This window comes from Perognathus longimembris, chromosome 1 (assembly GCF_023159225.1).
Source record: "Perognathus longimembris pacificus isolate PPM17 chromosome 1, ASM2315922v1, whole genome shotgun sequence".
Taxonomy (NCBI): Eukaryota; Metazoa; Chordata; class Mammalia; order Rodentia; family Heteromyidae; genus Perognathus; species Perognathus longimembris.
Genome location: NC_063161.1, coordinates 36,072,561 through 36,093,346, shown reverse-complemented (window position 1 = coordinate 36,093,346; position 20,786 = coordinate 36,072,561). Strand labels below are relative to the sequence as shown.

General features: G+C 40.6%; 1 protein-coding gene across 1 annotated transcript in view; it reads left to right on the top strand.

The window, feature by feature from the left end:
- Myrfl (myelin regulatory factor like) overlaps positions 1 to 20,786 on the top strand; it is an 88,197-nt gene that overhangs the window by 35,156 nt on the left and 32,255 nt on the right. Inside the window, exons 6-11 of the mRNA XM_048340635.1 lie at positions 1,428 to 1,578; positions 5,115 to 5,310; positions 6,298 to 6,374; positions 10,030 to 10,140; positions 11,940 to 12,030; positions 19,702 to 19,902. Of these exons, the coding sequence (XP_048196592.1) occupies positions 1,428 to 1,578; positions 5,115 to 5,310; positions 6,298 to 6,374; positions 10,030 to 10,140; positions 11,940 to 12,030; positions 19,702 to 19,902 (827 nt within the window). The remainder of the gene's footprint in view (positions 1 to 1,427; positions 1,579 to 5,114; positions 5,311 to 6,297; positions 6,375 to 10,029; positions 10,141 to 11,939; positions 12,031 to 19,701; positions 19,903 to 20,786) is intronic.

Below are 20,786 nucleotides of genomic sequence, written 5' to 3'. Positions count from 1 at the left end.
AAAGCAACTTGAAGCATCTCTGTTCATTTATCCTATGAGAAGCACAAGGAGAGTAGAAAGAAACAAGAGTTGAAATAGTAAAAGAAAACCCAGCCCATTTCCCACATGTGGCTTGGTAGTGTATATTCAGGAGGGGCTGACTGTGGTGTGATTGCTGGCAGCCTGCACCTGGTCTTCCCACCACCCACCATTTCCTTCTCACTTTCACCCCAGGCATGAGTGATGGTAAGGAGTTAGAAGAAAGGGGAATAACAACTACCACAATAGTTTTTTACATAACATGACGTAAATTATGAATGGCTTGGGAGGCTTACTCAAATTAAGACCGACAGCTGAGCTGGGATTATGCAAAGATAATGACTGTCCCTGCGAAGTTGCTGTTACTAGGTTATTTTTGGCACGTGGAAGTGGCAGTTTCATATAGTTGATATTCCAGACTAACAAGAGCTTCTCTGTGTTACTTTGTCTTGGTTTTCAGTTTTGAAAGTGCTTTCACTTCTTATTCTCTGCTTGCCACATGTTGCAAGGCGGGCGGAGCACATGTTTTTATTTATTTCTATTTTATATCTGAGCTTTGTAAGATTGTACATAACTCATCTGAGTTCAGAATCCTGAACTGAGTTCAGATTCTTGGTACCACAAAGATCAGTGGTACCAAGAATTAGGACATATGGTTGCCATTGACAAAATAAAAAAGCGAAGATTCTTAAAAAACAAATGAAACCCAACTAAACTGACAAAATAAAACACCCTCTGGCACACAAAAATTTAGAGGATCTACTGACTCTTATATTCCAAGAGTTTAAGATTGGGCCCATAACTCAAACTGTTCTCAGGACTGGAAGCCCTCTTGGTTAACTTTGTTTTCTGTTGTCCTGGCTTTCCAGATGGGCTTGTCCCTCCCCCACACCCCTCCCCCATCCCCATACCAAAATGGTGCCAATAGCTCTTGGGAATGTATTTTCCAGGTTCAACTCTTATAGAAAAGTGGGATTATCTTGAAACCTACATTCCCTGAGATGATGAGATCTACCCTGCTTATTGAATGAAGCCATTTGGGCCATTCTGGATGCACGTACTGCATATTGTACTTTGATTGAATATACCTTGGGCTACTTACCCTCCTTAGACTACATAGAGGCTTCCCTGTTACCACACAGACTGGAAATTAAGAAAAAGTCTTCAGAAAGTCTTGAGGATGAAGTACAACCCCCTCCCTCACCCCAAGGGTCTATCACCTCCCTCTTAGGTATTCCCTGACCCCAAGCTGTTCTTAAGATGCGGTCATAAACCAGCTGCAGCTTTCTGTCAGTGCTCATCATCTCCCACCTCACCCCTAGCCTGCTTAGTAGTAGCTCTGTATATCTTTCTGTGAGTCTAGGAAGACAGTCTGGTAGGAAGAATCTAACCCACCTGTTTCTTTCTAGTGACAAGTAGGAGCCACAGCAGCGATGTACAGAACCATGACAGCGAGGGACAGAATGGGGTGCTTGTGGATCAGTGCTTTCCTGCTCTGAAGTGGTGGCCATACCAAAGTGTTCCTTGGCATAGCTTATTTAACAGTCATTATGAAAAACTGTAAGAGGCCTTAGCAATGTGCTTTGGGGTGGGCTGGAGACGGAAAGGTGGATGGGGGAGGGGAAGAGAAGCACTGAACCTCAAAACCAAATGCTAGTTTTTGTCACCACTGATGAGATGGGATGATCAAGAAGAAAGTCTTACACCTTTTGTGTTATATTCTAATGAATGAATGGTTGGGATATGAGTTTCTGGCCTTTAGGAACCTGACTTGTTAATCCAGATCACTATAGTTTACCTACTAAATGCTAGAGGAAAGGGAAATCTTCCTGGGATCACATGCCTAGTTTAAAGTAAAGCTTAGAAAATAGAGCTTTCCCAACCAATAACATTTAATCTTGCTGTTAACTTATAATACCACAGAAGCACAATAAATTGTTAGCTACTGATCATCCTTAACATTTGTGCTACAAATCAGTACTATCAAGTTTATTGTCAACATATTTGGCATATGTTGATTATTTAGCCTGCAATCATAGTTGGTGGTTTCATTATGTTAAATCATACAGACAATATAAAATAAAATTATAGAAATTACCCTAGTACTGGAAAAGTTTCACCCTATTTTATGACATTATAGTGAAAGAAAAATAAATGTGGTGCTAGCTACTCAGGAGGCTAAGATCTGAGAATCATGGTTTGAAGCCAGCCTAAGTAAGAAAATCTGTGAGACTCTTATCTCCAATTAACCACCAAAAAGTGAGAAGTGGAGGTGTGGCTCAAGTGGTAGAGCACCAGTCTTTGAATGAAATAACTAAGGGACAGTGCTCAGGCTCTGATTTTGTGCTCCAATACTGGTATAACACACAAAAATGTGGATTTATCAATTATTAACCTTAAATCGTCTATTTATTCCTTAGCTTTCAATTTATTTACCTAAGGTTTCTACAGTTTTCTTTGGTTGAAAATGCTTTCTTGAGTCACCACAAAATATTAATAAGGAATAAGCTTATCACTAGGACTTTTATGTTGGATGGGCTAGAAGGAAGAAACACTTTCCTTAAAGTCTAGGGAGTTGATGTAGGAGGCATAATATTATTTTGTGCAATCAGAAACTCTTTTTTTTATAGCTCATTAATGATCATAAAAATAAACTGAATGAGAAAGAGAAAATAAAATGTGAAAGTCCTGGGTCTTGGGTCGTAGCTTTCATTTGACTGTCTTTCAGGGGTGAATTTCTTGGTTCCCAAGATATGAAACTGTCACAACCAGTCATATATTTTAGTTAAAATCTTTAATGCTTTTCTGTCTCTATGTTTCTGACTTAGTCAATTTTTTTTGAAGTAAGAGTCATCTCTCTCCTCATTTGAAGAGATTTTTTTAAAAACTTACTTTAATAGCCTATCTTTGCTCCACTGATCTGGAAAAAAGAGGCGAGAACACAAGTTATGGAGGCAGATTTATTTTGAATATTTAGCTATAATTTACTTTTCTTAAGCTATTCACCCAGATGATAAATCAGGCTCTCTTGATTTCATTATTCATGTCGCTGTGATAGAAAAATCAGTTACTTTTTCATAGATAATTACCCTTAATTTGTTCAAAAGATTGTTTACCTGGGTTATCTAAAAGCAATGAAGTTAGATTACAATTTTATTAAATATCTTTTGGAATGATGCTTTAAACTTGTGTTATAAAAGAACTTCTGAAAACAAATTTAATTTACTTTATACTCAATTTTTTTACATCAAAAGCAGAGTTGCCTTTCTTGAGTAAACCAGTTTCTGTGATCAGCAATTGGTGTTTAAAGTTCACCATAATCTTCAGTATAATTCTTTTGATTGATTCAGCTTTGACATCTAGCTGTTGTTAAGTTTCAGGCCAGAGCTCATAACTGAACTATAAGCCTTACATTTTTATTTATTTTTGAGTAGTGATGATGAAGCCTCAAACATGGCAGAAAATATCCTTCTTTTTCTGAATCAGGACATTTATTATCACTCATGGATATAATTCTCTTCATCTCCAGCAAGTTAGCAGGTTAATTGTAGAAATCTAAGTCAATATACAAGTAGTCAATATGCAGATGGCATACAACATATAGTCCTTACCAAATTCCCTGCTCAATGAATTTTCCTTTTGCTGCTGGTGAGCACTGTGATGGTGATTGCCTTTAATTGATCCACCACTTGAAGGTTATCAATGGCCAATGCCTTGATCCATTGGAGGAGTGCTTACCTTGCAAAGAACATGGACACTTTTCCCAAGAGACCCATTAATACTTTCTATTTCTGGAAGCAGAGCCAAATTTAGACACTCCATGTTGTTGATGATAATGACCACCACCCACATTGAGATCAAGGGAGCAAAGGTGCATTTGTTGTACTAGTACAGTAAGTATAGCTCTCATCCACGGGTGCTTCTGACAAAGAGCTGAGGGAAAGAGTCCATATTTAGGAACTCCTAAGGATTAAAAATGATGTCCTATATCTATTACTCACCAAAGAATTTTCTAACTTTTGTATTATCTTCTCTACTTGATAATATTGGGCACTTAATATACTCTTTTAGTAAAAATAAAACATTTAAAAATATTAATATTTTCAAAGTTTTTTTTTAAAGTAAGTATATTACATACAGTGTGCTGCTATTGGAAATAGCAAAGATAAAACAAATAAAACAAAAGTCTAATTACCCCCCCCCATCTCATTTCTGCCTGTAGATGAAAGCTGCCTGGTAAGTTTTCAGTGCTATGACCAGATTGGCAGGATAAAAAAAGAAATGGCCATTTTCTAGGAAAAACAGATTTCCAGTCAGTGTAATGAACAGCTCTGGTTAATTTGGATTAAACTTGTTCTAGGTAATTCTTACCAGTCTACTGTGTGTGTGTGTGTGTGTGTGTGTGTGTGTGTGTGTGTGTGTGTGTTGCTACTGGTGACTTGAACTCAGGGCCTCGAGCTCTTACTTGACTTTTTCACTCAAGGCTGGTATTCTACCACTTGAGTCGCAGCTTCATGTCTGGCTTTTTCCTGGTTAATTAGAGATAAGAGTGTCACTGCCTAGGCTGGCTATGAACCTCAATCCTCAGGTCTCTGTTTCCTGAGTAGCCAAGATTACAGGCATGAGCTACATGCAGTGGGCCATTTTGTAATATGACAGTCAAATGGGCTGACTCATTTATCTGAGTGACTATTTGAGTATGGTAGTGTTGATGAACTTGGAGACTTTTTTTTTTAAGATGGGAAGAGATTAATTTTGTCTTAGCTAATTCTGAGCAATGTTCTTCAATTTCTAGCCATGTCTTTCTGTTGTATTCTAAAGTTACATGCAAAGTTTAGAAAGCACAAAGGGGAGAAAAATCAGTCTAAGGAAACAATGCTTCCATTTAGCAAAGAAAATATACTTATATGTGAGAAGACACAAAGCCAGGAGATTAGCCAGCTATGTTTTGAAATATCATTTTTATTCCCTCAGTACAAATTTAGAAGTCAATTGATTAAATATGCTCTACAGTAGTTTCTTGAGATGTTTGCATAATTGAAACTGTCAATGAAAGAAAATGTGTGAAACTGGTTTTCTGATTCTTCTCTTCCTAGACCTGATGTGGGCTTTCAAGTTGTCACAGACAAAGGGTTTAATTTCTCTCCAGCTGATGAAGCTTTTGTTTGCCAAAAGAAGAATCATTTTCAGATAACTATCCACATTCAAGTCTGGGGAAGTCCCAAATTTGTTAAAACCCAAATGGGCCTAAAGCCAATAGAAATGTTTTACTTGAAAGCTTTTGGAATTAAGGTAAATCATTTACTTTGTTCACTTTAATTTGGTCAGAATTTATAATGTGTTCTGGTTGTCTATTGCTGTATAATACCAATCTCAAAACTTGGTGATTTAACATAGTAGCAGTAATTTATTTGGGTCACAGAATCTGCCAACTTGGTCAGGGCTTGGCTATGACAACTCACTTCTCACTGCACTCATCAGCTGGGGCAGCTCTGTGAGGGCATATCCATGTTGGCTTACTCACACCCGCCAGGCTTAGGCTGGCTGTCCATTAGAGTACAGGTATACTTCTCTATGGGATGGCTTGCACTTCCTCACAGCATGGCAGATAGATTTAAAGAATGTTCAGCCAGGTGCCAGCAGCTCACGCCGATACTCTTAGCTACTCAGGAGGCTGAGATCAGAGAGATTTGAAACCAGGCTTTTGTGTGTGCGTGTGTGTGTGTGTGTGTGTGTGTATAGCATATAATATTATTATATTATATGCAATATAATATATAATATAATGTATCATATCATATATTATATAGGTATATTATTACACACACACACATATATATATTAAATTCTTTTTAAAAAACTGGTTCTCGGGCTTGAACTCAGGGCCTGAGCACTGTACTTGAGCTTCTTTTTGCTCAAGGCTTACACTTACCACTTGAGCTATAGTATCACTTCCAGACATGCATATAACCTCTAAGCTGTCCTGCTTCTGATTTTTGCCCCTGATGGTTCAATTGTCTAGTAGCCCACTCTTTTCACTGCTTATACTCTGCTGCCTCGTGTACTCATTTGTTAGTGTTGTAGGTGCTTATCTCTCTTTTTATTGATACCTTGCTGCTTTTAGACTGAGCCACTTTCCTGTTTTCTTTTCAGAAATTTGTTCTACTCAGAGCCTAGAATCTCATCTTGGAAATGCTCCAAGGACCTAAATATTCTCTACAAACACTTTTATTAATAGATTAATTAATATATTAATTAAATTTTTTTTCTTTCATACAGGCAGAAGCCACCAATCAAATAGTTGCTATTGAACAGTCCCAAGCAGATAGAAGCAAAAGGATTTTTAACCCTGTTAAGTAAGAATTTCTTTTCTGAATTTGCTGGTGAATATTTTGGGGATAAGATCTATCATTTAATTTATCTTGCTTTATCCAGTATTGGAAGAGTGGCTCAATGATAAGAATGCCAGCCTACGGAGGAGGGAGGGGGGTATGAGGGACAAGGTAACAAACTGTACAAGAAATGTATCCAGTGCCTAACGTATGAAACTGTAACCTTTCTGTACATCAGTTTGATAATAAAAATTTGAAAAAAAAAAAAAAAGAATGCCAGCCTAGCAAGCATGAGGCCCTGAGTTCAAACCTCAGTACCAGTGAAACAAAATACAACAGAATAACCACTGTAGAATCTAAATTAGTAGTAGTATGTTAATATTATGAACTAATATTATGAACACCTATTTATCAACAAAAGTAACATGGAGAAAATTCATTGATCATTCCAACAACAATGGAAAGACTCATTTTAAAAACAATTGTCCTTGATAATCCTTTATTACAAACAACCTGCTAATAATCTTAGTAGTAACTTTGGAAACTGGTAGCTGGATTATGCCTTAATCCTAGCTATGGGAGACTAAAATCTGAGAATGGAGGTTGGAGACCAGTCTGATGGAAAACTCTGTGAGCCTCTTAATTCCAACTAACCAGCAAAAAGCCAGAAGTGGAGGTATGGCTTAAGTGGTAGAATATTAGCAATGACTGAAAAAGCCAACTAAACCAGGAGCTGGTGTGGCTCATGCCTGTAATCCTAGCTACTTAGGAGGCTGAGATCTGAGGATGGTGGTTTAAAGACAGCTTGGGCAGAAAAGTCTTATCTCTGATCTCTTATCTCTGATTAACCACCAGAAAATCAGAAGTGGACTTGTGGTTCAAAGTGGTAGAATTCCAGCCTTGAGCAAAAGAGCTCAGGGACAGTGCCCAGGCCTTGAGTTTAAGCCCCATGATTGAAAAAAAAAGCCAAGTAAGTGTGGGAGAACTTGAGGTCAAGTCTTAGTACTGGCACAAAATCACAGACAAAAAGAATGCACTAACTACTTCAAGTCCTTAATATAGATTTTAGCTAGATCAGTCTTTTAGTTTTTAAATTTAAATTAACATCAAAATTAATTGAATAAATTTGAGGTTCAAAATTTATGTGCACAGGTAATGTGCATGTAACTCAGTTTTCCCTATTTTTTTGCATTAAAAAAAATTCCATTGGGGCTGGGGATATGGCCTAGTGGCAAGAGCACTTGCCTCGTATACATGAGGCCCTGGGTTCAATTCCCCAGCACAACATATACAGAAAATGGCCAGAAGTGGCGCTGTGGCTCAAGTGGCAGAGTGCTAGCCTTGAGTAAAAAGAAGCCAGGGACAGTACTCAGGCCCTGAGTCCAAGCCCCAGGAGTGGCCAAAATAAATAAATAAATAAATAAATAATAAAATTCCATTGGTATTTATTTCCCCCAGAAGACAGCTTTTCTTCACTCTCTAAGTATCCAGCTCCTTACGCGGGCTTTGGTAGAGGTTGTGGAGCAGCACCAGCAGGTCTAAATCTGAGTAGGGGTGTTTGGTCTTTCCGAGCTTCACGAGAACGATTCCTGACTTTTTGCCAGTCCTGGAGCTTGAACTCAGGGCCTGAGCACTGTCCCTGGCTTCTTTTTGCTCAAGGCTTGCACTCTGCCACTTGAGCCACAGCGCCACTTCTTGCTATGTATATATATGTATATATATACCTATATATGTATATATATGTATATATAGGTATATATAGGTATACATGTATGTATGTATGTAAATTGCTGAGGAATCGAACCCAGGACTTCATGTATATGAGGCAAGCACTCTTGCCACTAGGCCATATTCCCAGCCCCTTTTTTGCATTTTTAATTGTTATTGTAAAGGCAATGTACAGAGGGGTTACAGTTGTATAAGTCAGATAGAAAGAGTACATTTCTTTTTTCACTCCTTCTCTTTCTTTCTTCCAGTGTTTCCCTCCCTTCCCCACCCACAAGTTGTATAGTTCATAGTATCGAGTGAGCATCACTGCTGCATTTGTTCACCCTTTGTCCCACCATTTCGGTGTTCCTCCTTATCCTCCCAAAGACAGGAAAAGAAACCAACAAGACAAAAGGAAAAAAAAAACACCAAAAACAGCAACAAAGAAAAAAACAGTCTCTTCTTTCCATTTCCTGGAGTTCATTTCAATAAATATTGTTTTATATAATCAGATGCACATAGCTATTGTGCTTTTGTGATCCCTCCTAAAGAATATCCTCCTTTGATCTTACTCTGTGTGAATGCCTAGAGACCTGTGTAACCCATCATGTTCTGATGTTTGTTTATTTTACCATCCAGTGTGTTTTACAGGCACATTCTAATTACCACAAATGAGGGGAACCATGCAACCTTTGTTTCTTTGGGTATGGCTTACTTCATTTAATATAAAGTTTCCCAAGTCTTTCTATTTCCTTTTGAATGGCACAATATAATTCTTTCTGATGGAAGCATAGAATTCCATTGTGTAGGGGGCTGGGGATATGGCCTAGTGGCAAGAGTGCCTGCCTCATATACATGAGGCCCTGGGTTCGATTCCCCAGCACCACATATACAGAAAATGGCCAGAAGTGGCGCTGTGGCTCAAGTGGCAGAGTGCTAGCCTTGAGCAAAAAGAAGCCAGGGACAGTGCCCAGGCCATGAGTCCAAGCCCCAGGACTGGCCAAAAAAACAAAACAAAACAAAAACAAAAACAAAAAACAAAAAACAAAAAAAAAAAGAATTCCATTGTGTATATATGCTACATTTTCTTGATCCATTCATTCACTAAGGGTCATCTGGGTTGATTCTATATCTTAGCTATGGTAAACAATGCTGCAATGAACATGATTGTGCTGGTAACTTTAGTGTAGCCTTGTTTGTGTTCTATTTTTCCCTATTTTTAAAGATTATGTTGATGGAAATTTTGCACAGTAATGTTGCAGTACAAAGTTTTTTCTTTAGAATGCCTTGAAGTAGGATTTGCTGTTTGGCTCCTTTGGCCTGGGATGCAGTTGAGACATCTCTGTGTTTGACCCTCCCAAATCCCATTTGGACTGGAAAGAAGACAGATCTACATCTTGGACAGACCGGCTTGCACAGAGTGATGGTGCAGCCAGGCACTTGAGCAAACACAGCACTCCCTTGCATCTGGTCCTCCCTTAGCCTGGAAGGCTGTGCATGGCCTTCCTTTGCAGAAGCTGCCCATCATCAGTAGACAGGAGAGGACATATGTGTGTAGGAGAAGCCTAGGTGCCCTTGGAGAACCTAGAGAAGTTGCTAGTTGGGAGGTGTGTGTTACAGTGACAGTGGCAGCAGTACAGAGGGAAGATAGCTATTGTTTCCACTGTAGAGGAAACAGAACCCAAGGGTGGCCTATTGAGCATGAGGCCCTTATGAGTCAGACATTCAGGAAGGAGCTTCTCCTATGTGTGGGTTTCTTATGGCCTGAAAGTCACTCCATAGCCTTCCTTGACAGCCACTCCTGCCCATGCTGGGGATTGTTGATTAATAACTACTGTCTGGAATTAACTGTTCTCCACAGTGAGATGAGAACTGGGGACTAAACATACTTGAGAGTTTAAGTATGGATTAGATATGATCAAGGACCCTGTGTTCTCTTAAAGTCTGTTGCTATTTCTGCTGTTTGTTTTAGAATTGACCTTGTGGCTGACCAAGTCAACAAAGTAACGCTGGGCCGGTTACACTTCAGCGAAACCACAGCAAACAACATGAGAAAGAAAGGGAAGCCAAATCCTGACCAGAGGTATTGGTGTCACTGTGAAGACAGGGCAACCAGAGCCCCTATCTGACTAGAAAATAAATGGCCTCTGGAGTGTCCCGATCTTCAATTGGCAAATGGAGCCTCCTGAAGATACTACCCTTCTCTAACTCTTTCAATGAAATTATGTGCTTCACTTATTAGCAGATGTCTTCTCTGTCCTCACTTCTAGGCATACCTGTTTGCCTCCCCAGCCTCCATCACCTTCATGATTCCTATAAATTCACATCTCATTGCAATCCTGGGATGGGTTGCATTTCTTAAACCTATGTGCTGGTCCTGGAGCTGGGTCATAAGCTTTCTGATTAAAAAGGAAATAAAAAGAGATTTGCCTTCCTGGGACCAGCAGGGACTGGGACATGTGGTAGAAATGCTTCATCAAAGACCCAGTGAATTAAAACCCCAAAAGTAAAGCTTAGTAATTAGTATTTTAACAAACTTTCTGGCTAATTCCTCTGCATGTTTGTTTGAGAACCCCTGGATTCAGGTTTAGCGGTTAGGCAGGGTGTGAAACTGCTGTTTTTAGGCTCGGTGAAGTTAGGCTTGTAACTTACCTTTAGGCTTGAGACTAATTTTCTACCCTGTAACATGGGGGCAAGAACAATATACTATCCAAGATTGTTTGGGGGACTTAATCATGTAGGAAAAGCACTTAGCTCAGCACATAACTCATTTTGAGTCCTCAGTGGTTGTAACAAGAATAATAGCCATTGTTTCTATTACTAATTTATTTTAAGTAGAAGAACTCATTCTCTAGGAACTGGAACACCTAAAGTTCTACTGTAATGGGGGTGGGCAGTGGGGTAGGAATTAGGATCCCTATGGGAAATACCATTTGGTAATTGGAATGGCTCCCTACAAAGAGCCTAAGACTAGGAGACAGACTTACCAATCAAGATAAAGATTGTCTCCTTGTTACCATAACTGAGGCCCACAGCTAAGCCATCACATGCTTACTTCCTGTGGGCAAGGTGAAGACAGAATTTCACTCTCCTCACCTTTGGCCATAACTATATATAAATTCATAAATAACACATATATGATGTCATTTTCTCTTAATGAGGGCAAGTGTTTGGACCCAGAGCCAGGCCTTATAATACTACCAAGGAAGTTGGTAAATTATTTTTCCATGAAGTTTTTAAAGCAAAAGCTTCTCTGGTAGGATAAGTTTATATCTTAACAGTGGTGTTGTTGCTAGAACCTAAAGAAACAACTAAAATACAGCACGAAGCATTGTCTTAAGACCAATTGGAGGGAATTCAGTTTTGGGCCTAAAGCCAAGGTCTGAGGATATCAAAGATGCAGGATACATGGGCCAGAGCAAGGCAGGGTGGGACTAAGCCAGTACCTTCTAAAGGCCCAGGGCATGGGGCTTGGGTGGCTCTGGATCTAGGGATCTCTGCTGCTTCCTGTTGGGTTTGTGCCCAGGAATGCTGTGGGGTGAGACCTGGCTATGTACCCACAGATGAGCTGAGCCTAAGCTGTGCCACCCCTCCCCTCCCCCACATGTATTTCTCTCCGTTTCCTGCTGCTTTGGGGCTTACAAAACAGTTCACAAACACCTCCAATAGGGTAAAGGGGTAACCAAGACAATGTCAAGTCAATCAATTGCCCTCTTTTTTTCTCTGGAAATTCAACTGAGAACAGGAGGGGGAAAGGCACTGTTTGAATAAGCCAGCTTGTCTAGATTAATTCACTGTTGATTTGTTTCTGGGTGGCCTTTGACTACATAAATCATGTCTTTGTTTCCTGATGTTGTCATTGGTCTACTGTTCCTGAATTAGATACTTCATGCTGGTGATTGGACTGTATGCTGCTAACCAAGACCAGTTCTATCTGTTATCTGCCCACATCTCTGAAAGGATCATTGTGAGGGTAAGCTTATTCTCTGATGTTCCTAGATTCTCACATGCTTTTTTCCCTGTAGGAAGACTTTAAATATCCAGTGACTCACTTGAACTATGCTGGTTTTTAATCGATGATGTTGATGGTGTGATGGTAATAGCAGCCACTATCATTTTTAGTGTTTAACAGAGTGGTTCTCAACCAGGGGCAATTTTGTACCTCACGGATCACTTAGCAATATCTGTAGACTATTTTGGTCATCATGATGGTTACCTAGTGGGTTTGTGTCCAGGATGCTGTTCAACACGTTACAATGCACAAGACAACTCCACACAAAGGACTAGTCCTTTCAACATGACTGAGATCCTGAGATTTGCCCTGTGTTATAGGCACAGAGCTAGACAATCTACAGGACATCATTTATTCATTCTATTCTTTATGGTCAAAGGAATAGAGGCCCAAGAGCCTAACTAACTTCTCCATGATCATACAGCTTGTAAACAATGGAGACTGGATGACAACCGAGTTCTCTCTGACTCAAAAGCCCCAGCATAGAGAAAATACCAGGAAGGTTTTTCCACACCCTAAAGTGCCTGGTGACCCCAGGGCATCTGGGCTAATGCCTCTAATCTAGAAATGGCTCAGCCAATGTGCTGAATGGTTGCAGCTGTGGACAGGAGCCTTGGCAGCTACAAGAACAGAAAACTTTGGCAGCTGCAGCTGCAGCTGTTTGAATCTGGGCACTCTTGAGAATGTCAGGGGCATGAGGTCATACCAGCCTGGCAGTGCTGGGAGGGACTATGTTGCCACAGGGCTTTGAAGAGAGGATGTGCAAGCTCCAGAAGGGGAAAAAAATCATTCTCCATGGGCAGACCCACCTTGGTGACTGTTAACTATAAGCCCCAGGGAAAGGCCTGCCTACTTACTTAGAGGAAGTGACGTCTCTCCTTGCCTGTCTCAAGCTGTTTTGAAACAAAGGGTCCTCTGTAATTCTTTTAGTCAATTAAAAATAATAAGGCACCTGTTGGTGAAAACCCTTCAATTTACTGGAGGTGAAGCAGTGATAGAAATGAGGTAAAATTCCTATGCATTCAGATATCCCAGGTGGGGACTGGTCACACCCACCCATGCCCAGGAAAATGAGGCTCCTGTGAGGCAGAGGCAGGCAGGGTCCTGTCCAGGCAATCAGAGAGGTGCCTGTTCATCCCTCACAGAGACCTTATTGTTTTTGACTTCTCTTCTAGAGGGAATAGCGATAGCATGCATCTTGTCTAAGTTAGCATAGACTAGATCTCATGTCAGAGCTGTCTTGAGCTGAGTAGCTGGTGCTTGAGTCACTGTCTGTTACAAGGTTTCTCCATTTGCTGCTGGAAGCCAGCATAGCCATGTTGGGTCTGCTGCTCAAGTCCATACAATAGCAGTATGAGGGAGGGAGCTTGGCTCTCTGGTGTCTGGTAACTAAAACGTCACTGTTATTTGGAGCTATCTTGTATCTGAAGCATGATGGTAATTAGCTCATAGGATGGATTTTAAGAAGGTGAAAGTTCCTGTGATTCACATTCAAGATGAATAGGAAAAATACTAAATACACTTGATATAGATTGGATGACCTATTGTTCACTAAATTTTTATTTTGAAAAAGCTTATAGCCAGGCATAGGTGGCTGATGCCTGTAATTCTAGCCTTCCCACCTCAACCCTGGCAAGAAAGTCTGTGAGATTCTTGTGGGTTTTTATTGTTGTTAGTTTTGTTTTAATTGTTACTTTTTTGGTAGCAGGTCTGAGAGCTTGGGCCCTGTGTTCATGAGCTTGTTTTGCTCAAGGCTAACATTCTACAGCAGCTCTACTTCTGTTTTTTTTTTTTTTTGTTGTTGTTGTTGTTGTTTATTTGGAGATAAGAATCTCATGAACTTTCCTGTCCCAGCTGGCTTTGAACTACAATCCTTAGATCTCAGCCTCCCAAGTAGCTAGGATTACAGGGTGAGCTACAGGCCAGGGGCATGGTTCTTATCTCCAGTTAACCAGCAAAAAGCCAGAAATGGAGCTGGACTCAAGTGGTAGAGTGCTTGTTTTGAGCAAAAAAAAACTCAGGGATAGTACCCAGGCCCTGAGTTCAAACCCCAGTGCTGGTATGCAAAGACACACACAGAAAAATATTACAGAATTGATAGGTTTCACCTAGCTATTATTTTTTTTAGTCAAGGGAATACTTATTCTGTAAGTATGCAGGACACCATGAGGTTTCCCTAGACGCAATGAGGAAAATAATGATGATACTACCATAAACCTTCCAGCCTCCAATTAAAATGTGGAGGGGAAAGACTTTACTGTGTATCTAACATACCAACCAAGAATAATAGCTGAGTTTAAGCTGTGTTCACAGAGTGTATTTTCTGTCCCCGATACCGTGGGGGCTGTTCAGGTACAGTGTATACATTGGGCTAGAGACAGGACAGCTCAGCCTACTTTACAAGCCAGTTGTGACCTCTTAAGGCATGTCCTCATTCCATTAGTTTGAGCTCCTGAATAAAGGGCAGGAAGAAAAATTTAATAATTAAAAACACAGCAAGTCCTGAGCACATTAACTACAGAGCTGCAAATGGCACTTGGCAATTCCAAATTTATTTTGTGGACTAAGAACCAGTTCTCTAAATGGTGTTGAGAAACACAGTACTATGTGGTCCAAGTGATTGCTGGAGAGTTGCACTGATGACATCCAGGTCTCCAGGGAGGTGGGCAGGACCCCAAGTTTGTCAGAATTCTCCAGGAAGAGAGAATGGTGAGCGGAGCCAGGTAATTGTCATCTAGGCTGTCAATCTAAACAACTTTGGAAATATATTATGTTCCTGTGCTGGGGTTTGACCAATTTCATGAAAATTAAGATTTACTCCAAAGAACAGATTTACTTCCCAAAGGAGTAAACTCCTTTGCTTTGGGGAGTGTTCCCAGTGGAGTTCCCCAGGGGATTTCCCTTGGAATGGTGAGGCTCCACCTTCCTTCTGAAACATTTCATTAAACCTGTTTTGGAGAGCTGTATTGAATGCAAGAGGATTGATTATACTTTTGGCTGCCTTTTTCTAAGACACTCTGGAATTTCCTTACTGTCAAAATGAATTAATTATTCCAGTTTCTTTCTCAGAAGAATAGAAATGGCCACACCCTCCAAATTTCCTTCTTTCCTTCTTTGCAAATCACACTGTGGTAGGAATCCAACACCTGGTGGCCTGGGAGATAACAGTTACCACATATATGCAAAGATGTCAAAGGTGGGGAGAGAGGGGGGCTGTTTTGGGTATCAGCTCATTTTCATTGTCTCTTGCCTCTTTTGGATCATACCCTCCCCACCATACACACACATACACACATCTCTCTATCTGGAAGTCAGATGAATTTTTAGTTACCTAAAAGAACTTGTTTGTTGATTTCAGTTAGTAGTTGGAGCTCAACAGAGCTTTCTTTCAATGATGGCAGGGCTAATTCAGCACCAACAGTATTTGGCATATGTAAGTAGTTTCAGAGCCAGGCATGGTAGCACATACTTGTAACTCCAGCACCTGGGAGATTGAAGCAAGAGAATCTTTTGAGTTCAGAGCCAGACTGGGCTACATAGGGAGAATGCCTCACAAAAAGGAAGGAAGGAAGGAAGGAAGGAAGGAAGGATGGATGGAAGGAAGGAAGGAGCAAGGAAGGAAGGAAGGAAGGAGGCAGAAAGGGAGGAAGGAAAGAAAAAAGAGAGAATGAAAGAATGAAAGAGCAAGTAGGTCTCAAGTCTTATCATCAAAACGTCCTGGAGAGCCTGTCTAAATAGACACCTAGGCCCGCCTCCAGAGTTTTCAGTGTAATAGGTCAACTGTGCTGGAGAAGTTGTATTTCCAGCAAATTCCTGGTAGATGCACTAATCTGCAGGCCACACTTTGAATAGCACTGATGGACAGCATCTCCAGACTCCTCTCATTTTTAGTAACTCTTTCAAAAGATGCAAAACTTACTTTCCCAAGAGCTGCCATCCTCAGGTCAAGCTTTTCTACCCTTTCTTTGGCCATGCTGTAAAACTACAAGCAATGGCCAAGCAAACAAATTGTGGGTTTAGAGTAGGTCTCAAATGACTACTGATGCTTCTTCCTATTCCAAAGGGCCTGCAGGGGGCGCTGTTGGCATTGGTGAACAGAGCCTCCAGGAATTTGAACTCCTGCAGGTGTGTTGCAGTGAGCAGGTTAAACCACTGCAGGTTAAACGGTCACTGCGGGAGCCAGCAGAGCATAATATTTTTCAAAACATCCATGTTTAACCAATCCCACAAAAACCCTTTGTGATGGATAAAGAAGACGGGATTGTCTTTATTCTTCAGAGAAGGATACTGGCACAAAAAGGCTATGATTTCTCTAAGGTCACACAGCCACTTGGTGGGTGTCATAGCTTAGACTAGAATCTTCAGTTCTTCCCTAAATATATAAGGCTATGAGACAAATAATTTTTAAAAAGTGCCTCAAGGCTGGGAATATGGCCTAGTGGTAAAGTGCTCGCCTTGTATACATGAAGCCCTGAGTTCAATTCCTCAGCACCACACATATAGAAAAAGCCGGAAGTGGTGCTGTGGCTCAAGTGGCAGAGTGCTAGTCTTGAGAAAAAAAAAGTGCCTCAGAAACTATGTACAAAATACTTTGGCATTTGAAATACAGAAACCACCATTGGGCAAAACATAAATACAAATTCATAATTCTGGAAAGAGGTACATTGCAGTCTTCTTTGAGTTGTGAAGGTTATGGGTTCTAGAGAAGGAAAATATGTTTTCAGATCTTACAATAATCTCTCCTATTCCTGATGAGAACCTCTTATGAAGGAGCCACTGTCCATTTTTATAATGATGTGAGATACATTTTAGGGATTTGAGATTTTGTCTGCTAAAAAGCAAGTGAAAATGTTGCAATTGTTTCCAAAAAAATTAAGTCTTCTTATATCTGTTCTAGTATCAAGTTACCGTCTAATTATCCCAAAGCTCATTAGCAAAAAAAATCTATCACTGTTCGATTTTGTTTTCCTGAAGTGGCTTCATTGTGTTTTTTCCTTTATTATTATTTTTTTTTACATTTCTTTGTTGTTGTAAGGTGATGTACCAAAGGGGTTACAGTTTCATACATAATATACCAACATTTTCTATGCCATACTTGTGAATTTCATTCATTGCTCACCATAAAAGAACTTGCATCAAAGCCAATTTGCCATTGCATCCTTAGGGTGCTTGAGGGATCTTGCACATGGCTCTTTGCTCAGGTGAATTCTTGCACTACTTTTGTCTGTAGTTGACCTAGTGGTTTCATCTTTTAAGTGTCTCAAAGTTCAAACAGGTAGGAATGAGATAGGAAGTTAAACATGTGAATTTATTTATTTATTTTTGCTTTAGTTGTATTTATAGATAGGATCTTCCTCCATTTCACCCCGGTCCACCCTTAGACTGAGATTTTCCTACCTATTACCTCCTGAATATCTAGGGCCATAAACGGGGGCCACAATGCCTATGTTTGGCTTATTTGTTGAAATGGAGGGAGATGTAGGGGTGAGGTTTGACTCTTACTAAATTTTGTATGTCTGGCCTCCCAATTCACACTTCCTGAGAAACCGAGATTATAGAATTGTGCCATTGGGCCCATCCAGGAAATTCCTTAACTGAAACTATGATAAGAACTGAGCTTTGTAACTTCTTGTAATGACCTTTAAATGTTCAATATATGTGTGGAGTAAACATTCAAACAATACCAAGAAAGGATACAGAAAACAGTGATAATCCCTCTACCCCGTACCTGGAACTCCCAAACTCTTCCTTTGTGACTGGTCTTCAGAGAGACCTTATGCTAAGCTCACAGTATCTGTCTCATAAAACACTTGGAAGGCAAAAAGTGAGGTCACTGTATAACTGCTGATTCTTTTTGTTTGTTTTTGTTGCCTGTCCTGGGGCTTCAACTGAAGAGCCTGGGCACAGTCCCTGATTAGTACTCTACCACTTGAGACACAGCACCACTTCTGGTTTTTTCTAAGTAGTTTGTTGGGGATAAGAGTCTCACAGACTTTTCTGCCTGGGCTGGCTTTGAACTGCAATCCTCAGATCTCAGCCTCCTGAGTAGCTAGGATTACAGGCATGAGCCACTAAGTACCTGGCTTCCTGCCGACTTTCAAGCATAGAATCAACTGTGTCTGGATTTGAGGTCCAAATACAAAAAAATCACATTTAGAAGAATATGTCCTCATTTTAAAAGCATATAAATTTTGTGGTAAGGGCTCTGAGAGATTTAGCATTCTCAATGTAATGATATTTGGAAATACACTTGGCAGTTAAAAGGGAAGCAGGGAGGAAGGAAGGTAGAACAGTGGGAAGTTCTTTGGCAAAGAATTGTATTTAAGAGTATAACCTTCAGCACTTCAACTGGCTTACTAGTTTTTGAAGACTGCTCTGGCTATGTTTAGGCAACACCATTAACCAGGCAAAGTTAAAGTCATTACTGAATCGCCAGAGAAAATACAGTTCTACCTCTAGAACTTATTAGACATGTGTTCTTAGACAATTTCTTTATCATTTTAGAATGTTCATGTCAATAAAATGTAGATACCCTACGTCAATCAAAGAATTGTAGTGTGAATTAGCACACAAAACATAGCTATTGTTAGTCTTCTTTTAGTGCTGTCTGTGTTTAGGGAATAGTTGAGGGTAAATTAAATGTATATGTATATAAATACATACATATATACATATACGTACATCTATCTATCTATCTATCTATCTATCTATCTATCTATCTATCTATCATCTATCTATCTGTCCTGGGGCTTGAACTCAGAGCCTGGGCACTGTCCCTGAGCTTCTTTTGCTCAAGGCTAGCACTCTACCACTTGAACAGCAGTGCCTCTTCTGGCCTTTTCTTTTTTTTTTTGGCCAGTCCTGGGACTTGGACTCAGGGCCTGAGCACTGTCCCTGGCTTCTTCTTGCTCAAGGCTAGCACTCTGCCACTTGAGCCACAGTGCCACTTCTGGCCATTTTCTGTATATGTGGTGCTGGGGAATCGAACCTAGGGCCTCATGTATACGAGGCAAGCACTCTTGCCACTAGGCCATATCCCCAGCCCCTCTTCTGGCCTTTTCTGTGTATGTGGTACTGAGGAATCGAACCCAGGGCTTCATGCTTGCCTAGGTAAGCACTCTACCACTAAACCACATTCCCAGCCCTTAAATGCATTTATATTATCATTCGCTTGCTAACTGCATGTGAAATCATAAAAATGAGTGCTTTGAGACTATAAGGGATCTTAAAGTATAAATTAAGGCAAGGTGTTATTTATTTGAGCTTTAAAAATACCGAAATTTCCTGATGTAATGTTTGGAATTAAATTATCATTATTGTTGTTGTTTTTATTATCATTCTGAAAAGAGAATTATTTTTAACTTTCTTTTGTTTTCATATCATCCACCTAGTAGAACCAAACACATTCTCAGTACCAGGGCAATATAGTAGCGATTGGATGTCTTAAACCATACATAGCATAGAGAGCTGCTATTATTGTCAGCACCAGAGTTATACAGACATGGTAGGATCTCCTACCCAGTATAGGAATCTTGTGTGAGAAAACATTCTGTTTTGCTTTGCTCTGAACCCAACTGATCACTACTCCTGTTACTGTAACTTTAATGGCAATATGTTTATGTATTCTTCCAGGCCTCTAACCCTGGGCAGTTTGAAAATGACAGTGATGCATTATGGCAGCGAGGACAAGTTCCAGAATCTGTTGTCTGTCATGGTCGAGTAGGGATAAACACAGACACACCGGATGAAGCCTTGGTTGTCTGTGGCAACTTGAAAATGATGGGGACAATCATGCATCCCTCTGACAGCCGGGTGAAACAGAATATCCACGAGGTGAGCTTGGGGGTCACCCAGAGGCTCCTGGCCTCTGATGGTTTAGATTGGGCTTCTTTCTATGTCTCTTGTTGGTGCATGACAGACATACTACGTACAAATGATGACTGCTGGAGCTGTTGGGCATCTCTGCTGAGATTGGAAAGCATTTCCTACCCTCAGAGAATGGACTTACTTACCTAGCACAGTGGGCATTGGCAGCTTATCATTGGCTTCACACATAGCAAGTCTCAGGGTGATTTCCCACAGGCTGCTGGAGCCTGCTTCTTCTTCTCAATTCCACTGCTTATCTGCACACTGCTTTAGTGCAGCTGCACATTGTATTTCACCTGGGATCTCTCCACCCTCGTATCCCAGGGACCTTGGCCCTGGACCAGCTGGCCATTGTCTTCTCCATGAATAATCTTTGTGAAGCTCCCCAGGCTCAGCATTACTCCATCCGTCCTCTGGCCCTCTAGGTCTGGGCAAAGACTTTACCCATTGTGCAGAGGCAGTGCCAGGTTGAAATCAAAATCAGGCCTAGCTATCAGGAAACCACTTTTTTATTTGGGGCTCCCCTGAGCAAAGCAACCCTATACAAAATGCTTACCCTGGCTGAACTCTAGGTCTTCATCTCTAAAATGGAAATGTGCCCGTCTGCCTGACTTCTGCGTCTTTTTTTTCCCCCCACCAGTTGAGATTTGTACAGAATCATTGTGGAAAGTCACAACTGCTATGCATGCCAGTCTGATTTGGGATGAAGATTCTGATCACTTAGCCAGCACACTTCCTGGTTTTGGCTCTTTACCATGGCTTCCCCCCAAGTCCCCTCTTTCTCCAGGAAGCATTTGTGAGGCTGTTGTGTTTTTACCCATCCATCACTGCCTCCTCTTCTCCTTTCTTTC